At 42.2% G+C, this 13,991-nt stretch overlaps 1 protein-coding gene across 1 annotated transcript in view; it reads left to right on the plus strand.

Moving 5' to 3' along the window:
• SDCCAG8 (SHH signaling and ciliogenesis regulator SDCCAG8) overlaps positions 1-12,754 on the plus strand; it is a 124,749-nt gene extending 111,995 nt beyond the window's left edge. Inside the window, exons 17-18 of the mRNA XM_061991062.1 lie at positions 5,570-5,696; positions 12,460-12,754. Coding sequence (XP_061847046.1) covers positions 5,570-5,696; positions 12,460-12,480 — 148 coding nt within the window. The 3' untranslated portion in view covers positions 12,481-12,754. The remainder of the gene's footprint in view (positions 1-5,569; positions 5,697-12,459) is intronic.
• The last annotated feature ends 1,237 nt before the right edge of the window (positions 12,755-13,991 follow it).

Raw genomic sequence — 13,991 nt, forward strand, 5'->3', positions numbered from 1 at the left:
GTCTTAAAATTCATAGTATCTTAAAAACTTTTGAGATTCACAAATGGCCGATTACCAGATCTGGCACTGCCTTTGTGATGGGGCAAAGTCCCCTTCAGTTATGTCTCTGCAGAATGGGTCTGTGATGTGGCCCTGAACTTTCCCCTTGTAACCAGAGGCAGCCTCTGATCGCTGTGCCTACCTGCAGGCAAATGAGTGTGGAAAGAGTGACCTTAGAAACTAGTAGCCTGGCACTCATCCCAACAGGAGAAAGGCTTTTGAAAGGCAGCTTGCTGCACAGTAATGTATCCTTATGATTTGGGCGTTTGGTAGTTTTGTGGGATGGCAGAAACTGTGTCCTGGCACCCCCTCACCCACAGAGCTGCAGCCCAGTGCTGGTGGCCCCTGAGGGTGGCCATGGGCCCAGGCCTTGCTATGGACAGCGTCAGGGCCCAGTGTGCACTGGGGTACCCTCCATCACCATGGCAACAGGCAGATGGGGGGCTATGGCGGGTCAGCAGGGAAGCAGCCACAGCAGTGAGCCAGGCAAGACACTCAATAGCAGCCCTGTCAGCTCTGACAGCTCTGCTCTGGCCAGCCAGAAGTAATTATCAGATTACTTGTATTAAAACCTGATTAAGATGTGTGCCAGTAAATGCAGCATGGTTATTGGATTTGGTGGTTTAGCTGCTGCAGGCTGCTGCAATCCAATCATGCCATTTTAGCAAATTCAACTCCATAGAGTAGAGTGAAAACGTTTTACATCAATAACCTGACTGTACTGAAAGAGTAAATAACCTTTTAGTTCCTCAGCTATGTCAAACACTAATCCCCACTGCTGGATGGAAGGACACTGCCCACGGATCCTTGCATATTATTTTCTTTCAAATCAACTTTAATACCCAGAGGAGGTCTGACAGGTTGTATCAGCTTTTTCCTTCACTGCGAATTGCCTGGGATTAATGGACCTGTGAGTCTCCCAGGGCAGGGAGCTTGCAGCAGAGCCTTGTGGGTGCCTCTGGTTTAGCAATGTCTCTTTATAGAAAAGTAGAAAGCTTTTGTTTTTGTCTGTAGGCTGCAGACAAGGGGATGATCTAAATATAACACAGTGTGTGCTAGTCTAGCTTTGTGGCATTGGGTGCAATAGAAGTTTATTCTGCTGAGTGGAATTCACCTTGGCGCCAGAGCTCTGCTTTATGTTTGATGTTTCACCTACTTTCTGAGAGGTCTTGCAGTGGTTGTCTACCCAGAGCTGTCAAAATTTAACAAAACTTACATATCTTATTTTAGGCTAGGGTATAGCCTAGTCTCATCCAAATTTTACCACTGTACAGAGTGAGAGATGTAGCCTTTTGCAGGTTGTAGCTGCACAAAGTAGCAGGGTAGCTTGGAGCCATTCTAACATAAAACTGCATACAACCTCCAGGTATTGAGAATCACAGCAAAACATTTACCATGAAGCATTCATTACAGTTTGTGATGCTTCCATTTTATTATCTTTCTCTAGAACCACGTGTCACAAAACTGCCTCTTTCCTGCTGCTATAAAGAAATGGGAACTTTGGCTTACTGTACTTAATGGACAATTACTTGAAGGGTATTATTACTAGTACTAAATAGGAGCTCGCTTCTTGGTGCCAGGTTGTCCTGCAAGTATTGCAAATGTAGCATGGTTCAACAGCTACATATCTTCACCTTATGCCTTCAAGTAACATAGCAGAGTGTGGTGTTATTTCCTGTCCTTCAGCACTCCCTAGCCAAGGAGGAGCAGCCACCCGACATCTCAACTGGACAGATCTTGGCACTTTCATGTATGAAAGGTCTCATTTGGAATGGAGGGTTAGGATCCAGTGGTCACTCAGATGCTCAGGACGCAGTACACGTTTGCCTGGTAGATAGTGTTGCAGAAGTGAATGTGGCGACCGTGCAACCTCACTCACTCATATTAGCAAAATGTGCAGAAGGTTCTGTCACCCAGTTGTAAAAATGATGGCAAGCATCGATGTGCAGTTGTAACATATGGGAAGTACAGTGAATGTGGGTGGAGCTGTTCATTTCTCATCTTGAATCATTTACGAGATCAGCAGGCAGGCCAGATACAATGCATATGGGAATGTGTGGCTGTGCTGCACATGTCACACGTAATAGCAGATACTGTGAGAGGGCCCAGAGCCTGTCCTCAGGAGCTAAATGCAGTGGAGCAGGCTGGTAGTCCCAGCGTGTGGACCAAGGGCCAGCTTGGCAGCAGTTTTGGGAGAGCAGACTGGTAGACAGAATTTGGGAATTCAGAGACCGAGATCTGTATTGACTAGAACTATTCCCTCTTAATCCATTAGGACCCAGAATTGTAGAAAGCAGTGTTATTAACACTGTACTCAAGCACCAGACAAAAGTGAAGTTGTGGCCTGCTAGTCAAACCCAGCTCAGTACCTTCTTTTCTTGTGCCATCTTTCTCCCCTCTGCTCAAGGGGACAGTCTAAATGTAACACGGTGGGAGATGAAGTTACAAAACAGAAAAGCATAATTAAGTAGTATTTTCCATAATTAAAGACTTTTCTATTTACAGTAGTTTACCCGATTCACCCTCTGCATGATCTGGAAGGACATAGAGCTTGGCAACACAGTGCACTGAGGCTTGTTTCTAGTAATAGTAATTTCAAATTTGCATGGGCTACCTGTGAGTATGTAGTAGAAAGTGTTCTGATGTTAGGTTCACATGAGCTGAAAATGACTTCACTCTGGATGCCAGAACTTGAGGAAGTTCCTCATACTAAAGCGGTGGCTCTTCAGCTGGAGCTTTCTCCCTGCAGAGGAGAAGCACATGAGGGAATGGCCTCTCTGAGATTTTATCAGTGGCATTTGCTCTTGCAGATAGAACAGGCCCTGCCACAGCAATGGGAAACACTCATCATGTTGCTGCAGAGATGTAGGTCAAGGAGTTTTGTACTTACCTTTAGCTGCCAGTAATAATTTTGTGCAGGACCTCAATGACCATGTTTATTCTTAAAACAGGCTGAAACAGTAGCAGAATGGGAAAATAGTTAAGTGTAGAAATCATCAGAAACTTAAATTTTTAGGACCTGAATCCAGACTGTAGTTGGTAGTTGTTGAGTCATGTTCTCATGCATGAAGAGGATTTCATAGCCTCAAGGCTTTAGATAGATGGGGCAGCACTGGAGTTCTTCACTTGGGTGTCTGAAGACAACACTTACCAGTTATACCTCCCTACCAGTACTCCTATAAAGTAATAAGTACTCTAGAGATAAATGACTGGAAGATGTCTTTATTAAATAAATGCAGTAAAGTCACATATCCTTCTCTAATTTAAAGAACTGAATGGAAAAGTAGTGGGCAGAATTCAGCTCTCCAGTCTGAAACAATAACATTGCCTCCAGCGAACCACCACCACTGTTCTTCACTCCCTAGGAAGAAGGTGCTCATGGGAAAGCTACCATCTTTAAAAACAAAATGAAGAACAGTACAAGACTACATTTAGGGAGGGGAGGAGTTTTCCTTTGTTTTTTTGAAGTTTAATGCCCCCAAAATCACCTTTAGTAAAGAAACATAAAGAGCTGCTGTACCAACATGGTCTAGTTTGGAAGGTGTAGATAGTGTGAAATCAGACACAGACCATCTACTTGTGTATTGAGTAAAATACCCTGTGCTGTCAAAGTGGTGGGTTTGTTTGCTTCACTGAGTATTTAAAACCAGCTGTTGCCGTTTGCAGCTATCTACATTCAGATTTGTTCCAATCCCCTGGAGATGGTCCTGCAGCTCCTCTGATCCCTTTTGCAAGGAAACATTACAGAATCACAGAGTCATTACAGTTGAAAAAGACCTTTAAGATCATTGAATCCAACCACAAACCTCACACTGCCAAGACCATCAATAAACTAAACCCTCAGCACCTCATAGAATCATAGAATCATAGAGTGGTAGGGGTTGGAAGGAACCTTTAGCGATCATCTAGTCCAACCCTCCTGCAGAAGCAGGGTCACCTAGATCAGGTCACATAGGAACACGTCCAGGCGGGTCTATGCATCTTTTTAATATCTCCAGGGATGGTGACTCCACCACCTTCCCAGGCAGCCTGTTCTAATGCTTAACAGCCCTCTCAGTGAAAAAGTTCTTCCTAGCAGAGTAACAAGACACTATGAAATATGGACATTCGGTGTTTGCTACGTGATTGTTGCAGTTTGATTTTAAGGAAGTTGTCTGACAGATAGAGATCAGTAAATACCAGTTTTGACATAGATTTTGGCAATTTTGTTCCAGCTAGATTTTTCTAGCCTTTTATAGAGAAATTTGAAGGTGTTTACCAATGCAGTTATTTGAACGTCCTGATGAGGAATGTAGATATTCAAAGTGATTAGCTTAGCTGAGTTGTGACAGCTGTACAAGTAAAAACTACTACATGGAGCTGAAAGTAGAAAGACTCAGAAAATCACGTGCCTTATTGTAAGCATATAACTAATTCCATTAAAAACACAGCCTGTATGAGAGATGCAACCTAAAAACCTTAATTCAGCTGAAGCCATATTTCAGTATGTTGTGCAAGAAGTAATTTTAAAAAGCAACTGCAAAGTTTAGATTCAAAACTAACCTTCATAAAACCAGAGTCAGTCCATGCTCCCCAGGTGCATAGCATTCAGATGTGCAGGATTTTCTCTAGACTACTGTTACTTACAGACAAGAAGCTTCTAAGGAAGCTGAAAGAACTTGTAATTAAAGACATTTCTATCTAAAGAGTGAAATGCATTTAAGATAAAAACATAGTTTTCAGCTTCTTTGTGTTTGCATCCCATGCTACAGGTCCCAAGCAGACTTTGTAAATGGTTTTTATGGCAGGAGTAATAAAAAGCCATTGGGACCAAAACAAGCCATACCAGGTTTTGTGATTAAAGAAAGTGCAGTTGTCCTATCTAATAAAAAGCTTCTCAGTGTTCTTTCTGATACCTGCCAGCTTGTTCCCTCAGTTTTGCAGCCCCTGATGAGAAGGACCTTTGGGATGATGGGCTCTTGACATCCTTCCCCAGGAAATCGTGTTACATTATTAAAGAATCTACACAGATGTGCTTAACACTAAGCTTAGATTAAATAAACATTGTATTCTGTAATGAGGTTTGGACATTGACCAGGTTGCAAAGAGCAGCAGACAGAAAACAAGTTTTTGTCACTTCAGGTCAGGTTTGTCAGGGGCTTGGAGGATTTGTATTTACAATCTGGGCTAGTGTTCATGTTTCAGGAAGATAGTTACTGTAGCAGCAAGAGAGTGTGCAGCTCGCTTAGCTGTGGGTATCATGATGCAGTCCTGTTAGTCTTTACAGATGATACTTAATGGCAAGGGAAATTGACTCTGGTGTCATGATGAGGCTTCTAGATTAGAAGTCCAAACCCTTACAGGTGCTTATTTAAAGTGTGAAGATAAAACATATTGAATGCCCATCCTAGGAGTAATACTTTAGTCTCAGCCCAACTACCAGACTAAGCTCTGTCATCTGAGAATTGAAGCTGCCAGTGCAAACATCAAAGCTTCTACCATGAACTCCAACTTCAGATGCTCTGCAACCCTTTTATCTGTTTCTTTCCAGGTTACAACAGCTTGACAAGCGTGGCCAGACCACTGCCCAGCAGTTAGTGGAGCTGCTCAACAAACAGAATCAGCTCTTCAAAGAGAAGCAGCTGCTTGCAGAAGAGGTGCAGTTTCTGCGAACACAGGTACTGTGCCAAAAGAAAAGGAAGTCTGAAGGGGATATTTTGCAGCTTTACAGAGAAATCTGCCAGCATTCTCACTGTAGCTATTGGGTTTCATTGCTGTTTGAAATAAGGCATTGTCTTATTAAAAGAAAAAAATAACTCCTCACAATTTGAAAGAGGCTGGTAGTTGGACCTGAGTCTCACGTAAATCTAAATTAAATGAAGAAAGTATTTTGAAGCAACAATAAAATAGCAGAACTTATTCTTGGTGACAGTTCTTAGCTTTCTTATCTGAAGATTTTGTGTTCCTCTTTGAGAGAAAGGGAAAATCTGTTCTTCAACAGTATTAACATTTGAACAGTAGCTTGATGTTGAGAATTTCTTTGAGCTTTTGCTGACATTTGTCTGATTTAAGTCCTCTTACCTCTTTGTGGTATTTCCTCCCACTCCCTTATTTTTGAAAGTCATTTATCAGTCCTGCTGCTCCATGACCATTCATCCACATGTGAGACGGTGGATGTGAAATTGGTCTGCCTGAGCACAGTCACTGGACTTCACCTCTGGCAGGACTGACTCTTGCTTCCAGTGGTCTCTAGGAAGATGTGGCTTCTCATGGGCTGTTGTTTCCTGGTTTTTTTTTTTAGCCACTGTTATTTGGTCAGACAATGCTTTGGAAATAAGGGAGAGGGCTGCATGGTTTGGTTTGGTTTGTTTTTTCCTTTGTCTTGCTTTTACTTGTTTCACAAAAAAGAAAAAAAAAAAAAGAAAAAGGCAACGAACAAGCACAGGATGAGGTTTTCAGTAAAACTGTAAAATAACCAAACCCTTGTTCTGTGACTAAGTAAATGATAGCCATAAAATATTTAAGTCATATTATTTTTTTCATAAGCTTTTTAGCTGCAGAATTTAGCAAATGTTTAACCTAGGACAATAAAATCCATACTTTGTTTTGCCTTTAATTGTGTCAGTGGTTTCAAGGGATTTCCCATTGTAGTAAACAAACTCGGTAACTCAAGATAGTGTAAGGCTGTTGGCATGCAGTAACTACGAGCAAATTTCAGGGTGCCATCCTTCTGCTGCTGATGTACTTGAAAAATGCCTTATTACTGTGTTAAGGATTAGGGGTAATGGGATGAAGCTGGAACACAAAAAGTTCCACTTAAACATAAGAAAAAACTATTTTTTTCTTATGAGGATGAGGAAGCAGTGGCACAGGCTGCCCAGAGGGGTTGTGGAGGCTCCTTCCTTGGAGGTCTTCAAGACCCGGCTGGACATGTTCCTATGCGACCTGATCTAGGTGAACCTCCTTCTGCAGGGGGGTTGGACTAGATGATCTCTAAAGGTCCCTTCCAACCCCTACCATTCTATGATTCTATGATTTAAGAAGGTGGTTGTTCAGAAAATGAAATTAAAATTTCTGTTTTAAGGATAGCACTCTTGGTAACGTGAACAGACTTTACGTGGTCCACAGGGATTTTGTTACTGATAGTCTATTTTATCTGGAAGCAAGTGTGCTTTTATGAAGTTGGGCAGAATTACAAAAATCATACAAAAGAGGAAAAGATCATTCAGATATTATACTGCTCTCAAGGCTTGACTGGCAAAAGTTTCCTTCTTTATGTTCATTACAAGTTAATTGTGCTCCAGAGGATACTTCTTTAACTTGAGAACACTCAGAAGATGATATTTAAAAAAAAAAAATTAAACCGCAAAATGAGTCCTAAAAATCTATTTGCAGCTATTTAAAGCAAGGGTGGTTCATGGGGAATTGGAATTCACCCCAGAAGAGCTGCCTGGAAAATCAGACAATTGTTTTAAGAAAACTACAGAACAGTTCACTATAAATGGGAGCTTTTAACTACAGAAAGATGAACATAGTTAGCGTAGAAATATATTTTTAAAAAATCAGTTGCAGAATCAGTGTTGATTGAAGGTGAAAAGTGACATTGTGTTCCACAGTTTACCATATTGTTCAACAGTTCTCCTTCATAATTTTCTTCTAGGAGGGGTGAGGGGTGTGGAGAGAAACCAATCACACCTAATCTTTTTTAAATGATGTAAAAATACACTAACGTAAATGTGCTATTGAATCTTGGAACATAAGCTACTAGTAACTGCAGCTACATATTTCAGGGGAAAAAAAATGGGATGCAGATCTCAATCAGGACACAGATGGAATCAAGTAAAAACCTGGATGGATAAAGATAAATGAGCAGAAGTGTAGGTATTTTTTCTGTATCCTATATATAGAGAAAGGGGAGAGAGAAGCGAGGACGACTAAAACTATTTGCAGATGTGGGTAGAATCTGGCAAAAACTTAAAGACAAAAGGGAGAAGGAAGTGTTCAAAACATTTTTAAGTTTGAAATTGTTGGAGCTTTTTGTGCTTGTGTTTTTTAAGCCCTTAGAAATTTAGGACAAACACTCCACAACAGACAGGTTTACCTGATGGAATTAAAAAAAAAAAAAAAAAAAAGAAGTTAAATATTTAAATTGGAGGGAAAGAGTGGCACACAACTCTTGGTAAGGTGGGAACTTGCAGAAGGACTCAGATTTTATCACAGGTACTTTTTGGTCTGGATAATCACTGGGTGTTGGTCTTTCTTTTGGTTCAGAATGGGTTTTGTCACTTCCAGTAGTATTTTTCTTTTGAGGAAGCAGAATCCCATGTGTTTCTTCAGAAAAGCTAGAATTTATCATAAAACTTAGAGTCTTGTTAAAAGAAATATTTATGTAAAGGTATTTGGAGCAGTGCTGCTGCAGTTACAGCACTGAAACATAGTTATAGATGTTCCTATTGCCTTTTAAGAGTTACTTAACATTGGTTTTAAAGTCCTAGATTTTAAAATAGCATGATTTATTTTAATCTAAACTGAGAAGAAAAAAGAAAACAAACAAAACCAAAAGCCACTGACAAACCTGTTGCTTTCATGATTTTTTTTTCCAAAACTGAAGTTACTTCCACTGCAATTTTTATTTGTAGTGTTAGTGTTTGCTGTATAGGGATAAAGAAAGAGGGAAAACAACCCCGTGTCATTAAATCCAGTTATATTCAGGTGTGTTTAGATCCTGTTTTGTCATGGAAAACTCATTTGGCACTGTGAGAATTCTGGGTTTTAAAGTGCATGAAAAAAAAGTCATGATAAAAGAAATACCTGATCCTGATACACGCTGAATTCCCTTACAGGCAACGTGAGTTAAAAGGCTTTTATCATCCCTGTTTAAGAAGTGACCCAAGACAGGTTATCAGTTTTTGAAAACATCTTTCTCATTCTTACCAGTGAATTACATGCTTTTATAATAATGTTAAATGTCCCATTATTGAAAGAAACTCAGTATTATTATTTCAGAACAACCACCTGCCTGCAACACGATGAAGATGCTCACTCTGTAATTTTCATTTTCATGGAGCTAAAAAGAGCTGACCTTCCATCACGGGCTGTGTATCAGGCCATTACACTATTTTTTAATAAATGGTATTAATATTTAATAATGGTATACAGTATAACATATTTGGGTCCACATAAAGGTAGTAAAATGTTTAACTATGGGATTTACACCTCTTGTTTCAAAAGGTTTTGAAAGATGCAGGTTTTGAGTTTCTGCCTTTGAAAGTCTCTCTTGCATTGCAATTCACTCCAAGTCAGAAGGGTGAGACACACTTAGGTCCCCTCCTCTAGAGGTACTAAATACAAATGTGCACAGTATACCAAACAAACATCTACACTGAGATTACTAGAAACCCCAGTGCTGCCCACCCAGGACAAGTCTGTTTCTGAAAGGTGGGCTGCTCCTCACTTGCAGGATCTGCCTGAGTGTCCATCAGTTTGATAGAAGTGTGTGTTTGTCATGGTTCATCCTCCCCTGTTAGGTCCTGGCCGTGGAAGGGATTGCTGGCCAGCTGAGAGGTTGGACATTAGGGGTTATCTTCAGCTAGGGCTGTCGTCCTGCCCTGCTTTTTCTGCCTTCTTCCAGCCCAAAGATCTCCTGCAAGCCAGCCCCACCTTGGCAGGAGTCAGTGCTCTCTGTACGGCCCAGACACTAAAGCTGTGTCCTCATTACAGTCAACTGTGGACTGAGCACCACTCTGCTAAACAGAAGCTAAATTATACTCACCCGTGAGTGTGTTCCCATCCTGGCCCCTCAGGACACTCAGTGGGAGGTATTGTCGCATTACAGTTGTTCCTGAGCAGAGGTTTTGTTTTCTTAAATTGGCATGAGTTTTCAGTGAGAGCCCAGCAGCAAATGCAGTGCTTGACACACTCCCAAGTACCCCCTTTGGGGTTTTTTTGTTGTTATATGTTACAGAAGGGAAGCTTTATGTCCATCTCTGATGTCAGAAGTGATTGAGGCTGATCCTTTCACAGCCCTCAACTGTTCTGCAAGAGACTTTAACACTGCAGAGATTACTGGGGAGAGAGTAGAAGGGGTTTTTTTGTGGGTTTTTTTTTTTTAGTGTAGTCTTCATGCACAAAATTAATATATCTGCCAGGTGTTTGTAATGGGCAGTGACATTCCACTGACAGGGGTTGGTGGTTGGGTTTTTGTTGGGGTTTGGGATTTTTTTAGCTAGTGAAAGTCTTCATTACTGCTTAAATAGAACTCACTCAGGTCATGAGAGTTGAACTATGACAGAAGGGGATAGAGACAGATCTCTGCTTGATATCTGACTGCTCTGTCAGTGCTGCATCACATTGTATTTAGCTCTTCAGAGTTTGTGAATCTGCAGCTGTAGGAGGCCTGTGCCTTCTGTACAGTGTCTGGCTATTGGTCAAAGCCAGGGAGGAGCTCAGGAGCTAAGCCTGGCCCTCCTCAGACTTCCACCTTTGCTGCTGTGCAAATGAGGACTGAGGCGCTTAAGCCACCCAAGTACTTCCTAACCAGGCAAGAAGTTGGTGGCTCCTCTCTTCTCCATTATGAGCACAGTTAACAGCAAATAAAAGCATTCAACTGTCCATGATTCTGCTCCTACAAAAACTTCCAACCTGTGCAGCTAAGAATACCCAACCACCCAGCTACGACAGATGCCACTGAGGGGAGGAGAGAGTTAGGAGGAACTTAGGGCATTAATGCTGCAGAGAGCTGCTCACTGAATACCAAAGTACTGCTGAGACGAGGAGAAACTTGAAGACTGAGAAGGCCCCTGCCCCTGACTTACCCAGTGACGTAACTCATCTGCCATTAGGGGTGACAGATTGGTGTCCATTTAGTCAGAGAACTTCACATCTCCAGTAACTGCTGTAACATCCAGGCTGTTGTACAGTGGGGTTGCACAGAGGCTAACAGCATTTGAGCTGTATTTTGAAGGCAGTTGGGGCCAGGCCGCAGTCAGGTGTAGAAAAGCCCATGTCGTCAGTCACGCTGAGGGTCAGCAGCTCACAAAGCATTGACACTGGTTAACTGTGGTGACACCTCGAGGCTTTGGGGTGGAAGTGTTGGTACTGAACTTGTTTAAATGCATTATGAGCAGGGCTAATGAAATGCTTTTTGTGGCTGTAGGTGATAAGAAGAGGAAAAGGATAGCTTTTGAGTCAGAGGCATATATGACAGTATGGTATTTCCAGGGTAGAGGTGTTCTGTAGTTTAGTGGTACAAAAGTGTCTGAAAAGGGGTGCCTACAACAGAGGAGTACCTTGGGGTTCAGCTGGGCACGTTCAGTAGTCAAGAGGAGAGCAGTGGACAAATGTGCCAGGCTATTGCCTGGGCCACCAAGGGGAGCTGTGTGGCAGAGGAAGGGGGTGGTTGGGGATGTTGTAAGCCACCTACACAGCAGCAAGGGCCAGCAGACTTCTTCAGGAGCTGTTTGGGGTGGTGAGGAGGTTGCTCTTTTAATCTCAGCCTGTGCTTGAATGCAGGCCATACACAGAGTGTTTGTTGCCATAGCAAGGAGTAGGTTTCCCCTGGCTACTGCTAACTGACACAGAATTCAAGGCCCAAGGCTTTCTGTGGCTGCAGTTCATTCTTCCTTGCTTTGGTTGCAGACACAACTGTAGCAGTTGGTGCTGATGCATGTATTTTTGGGAAAAGAAGTACCATGGTATTGTTTTTAATTAGTTAGTTAACTGCAGCTTCATAAATTCCCCTTTCTTAATGCAGCCCAACCAAGGGGATAAAAAGCAAAACCCTTTAGTCCTCTCATGCAAAACCAGCCAAAGTAGAAAGTTTATTTTAATTTCTGAGGTCATTTACATCTCTTAAATTCAGATTTTAGAACTCCAGTGGCTTAATTCTAGGTAGATCCCCCAGCCCCAACAGTTTGATGTGAGTCCCAAAGTGCTGCTGTGGAAGCACAAACAGCAGCTGCCCCCCAGCGGGGCCTGTGCCTTCCCTGGGGCCCACGCCTTCCCCACAGCAGGGCAGTGCAGTGCGGGCTGGTCCCACCCCCAGCCGCCATACAATTCACAGTAAACACACAGTCCTGCCGCTTCCTTCCTGGAAAGGACATGGAGCAAGAGCATAGACGTGCCTCAAAACAAGAGCTTGGTTATTTACTGCTAAACATGAACGGTGTCTAAAGCTCATGGAGATCCTGTTTTTTTCCAGCAACGGAACGGCTCTCATTCTTGCTCCTGGTCAGAGTCCTGACCCACGAGGCGAGGCCACAGGGCCAGCGGGAAGCGTGGGCTTGGGTGTAACAGCACTTGTTTACAGGGCATTACTGCACTTGGAACTGCCACTCTATTTCTAAGAACTCACTCGCGGGCTGAAGCAACACATCTGAGAAACAGGAGCAAGGCCACGCAGACTGCTCACTCACCGCCTGGCCCTTGCTTTTTATCTTTCAGGTCTGCTCTGCATCCCACTGAAGCTTGTTGGAAAGACACCGAAAGACACCTCTGCAGAAAGCAGGCACACTTGCTATGTTCAGCTGGCTTCTAATTGTTTTTAACTATAGTATCATAAATGTGTTGAAGGCCCACCAGCCTCCCGAACTTTCTAGGAAGACAGAAGAGACTCTTCTGAAATGACCAGGCTTGCAAGCCAGTTTTAACAGCTATTATTTAGTGTGGACTTAATTCAGAGTTTGTACAATTTTCTATAAAGTGGCTTTATCTATTTTTATAATGGAACATAGATGTCTTATTTACAGACTGAAAAACCAATAAATTTAATTGGATTCTTTTCCTCATTCTGGCCTTCTGAATGGGAGGGAAAGCACATGTGCGGGGAGGAGCGAGAAGAGGACTGTTTGCCAGTCCTGCATGAGCACACCGTGCTCCTGTTCATGAACTCATTACGAGGACCTACCTGGGAACTTCATTTCTCAAGGTACTGGTCACTTTCTATACAAAAGTCAGAGTCCCAACAACTGCTTATCCATCAGAAAAGAGTAAGAGTGATTGAGGACTCTTCCATCTATGGTGGATGAACTCCCACAGGGCAAGTTTCCCTTCAAAACGTTCACTGGATAAAGCCTTTAGGAGAAAGGAACCCCTAGTTTGTATAGACTGGCCTTGAGGCGAGGTGCTGAGCTCACAACACTGAAGTGGTGATTCAAGACTTTTTCCAGATGCAAGTATTTAGCAGCCTCAGGGATGGGCACCAGCTGAACTTGGCTTCAAAATACTGAGATCAACGTATTTGGAGGATACAGTGGGAGGGCTTTTTTCTAGCTAACTGTCCACTTGTGTTTTTTAAAAGTTTATTTCAAAATACAAGTCTGTTTCAGAAAAAAATTGTCTGAATCTCCTGCTAACTAGTGTAGGATAAAGTACATAAGAAAAGTGTTTCTACATCTGTTTTCTTCAGTGTAAGTTGTAGAATTGCACTAGTAGAGGAGGGGAGAAAAGCACTAAGAACAAATCCCCATTAATAAAGCTACCTCGGGCAGCACAAACACATAAAATGTAACAAAAACAGGAATAGCAACACATGCAATAAGTTGCTGTGGGACACAATCTTTCCTTCCCTTGTATTTTAAGTAGTATTAGTGATACAGCTCTAACATCAAAGTGGTTTTTCCTCCCCATTTTAATTTCCTGTCATATTAAACTGCCAACTCATCTGATCACTTCCCAGAACTGCTTCACCAGTTACGACAACGCACATGGCTTACAATGGCCCATGAAAGCCTGATGAAGGAAGGTCCTCACTAGTCAAGCTCTGGGTTTTCCACAGTAATCAAGCTGACAGTTACTGAAGTGTCACTACTTTATAAATGGTTACAAAGGTAAGAATATACATTTATAAATGTCGGAATATGCATTTTTTTATTGAACTTATTTTTTATTATTCCACAGCATAAATCTGTGTTTAAATAGGAGAAAGTGCCTATAGGCTAAACACACAAAGGAGCTTGGGCACCCAGTCCCAACAC

The sequence above is a fragment of the Colius striatus genome, chromosome 2 (genome assembly GCF_028858725.1).
Source record: "Colius striatus isolate bColStr4 chromosome 2, bColStr4.1.hap1, whole genome shotgun sequence".
Lineage (NCBI taxonomy): Eukaryota > Metazoa > Chordata > Aves > Coliiformes > Coliidae > Colius > Colius striatus.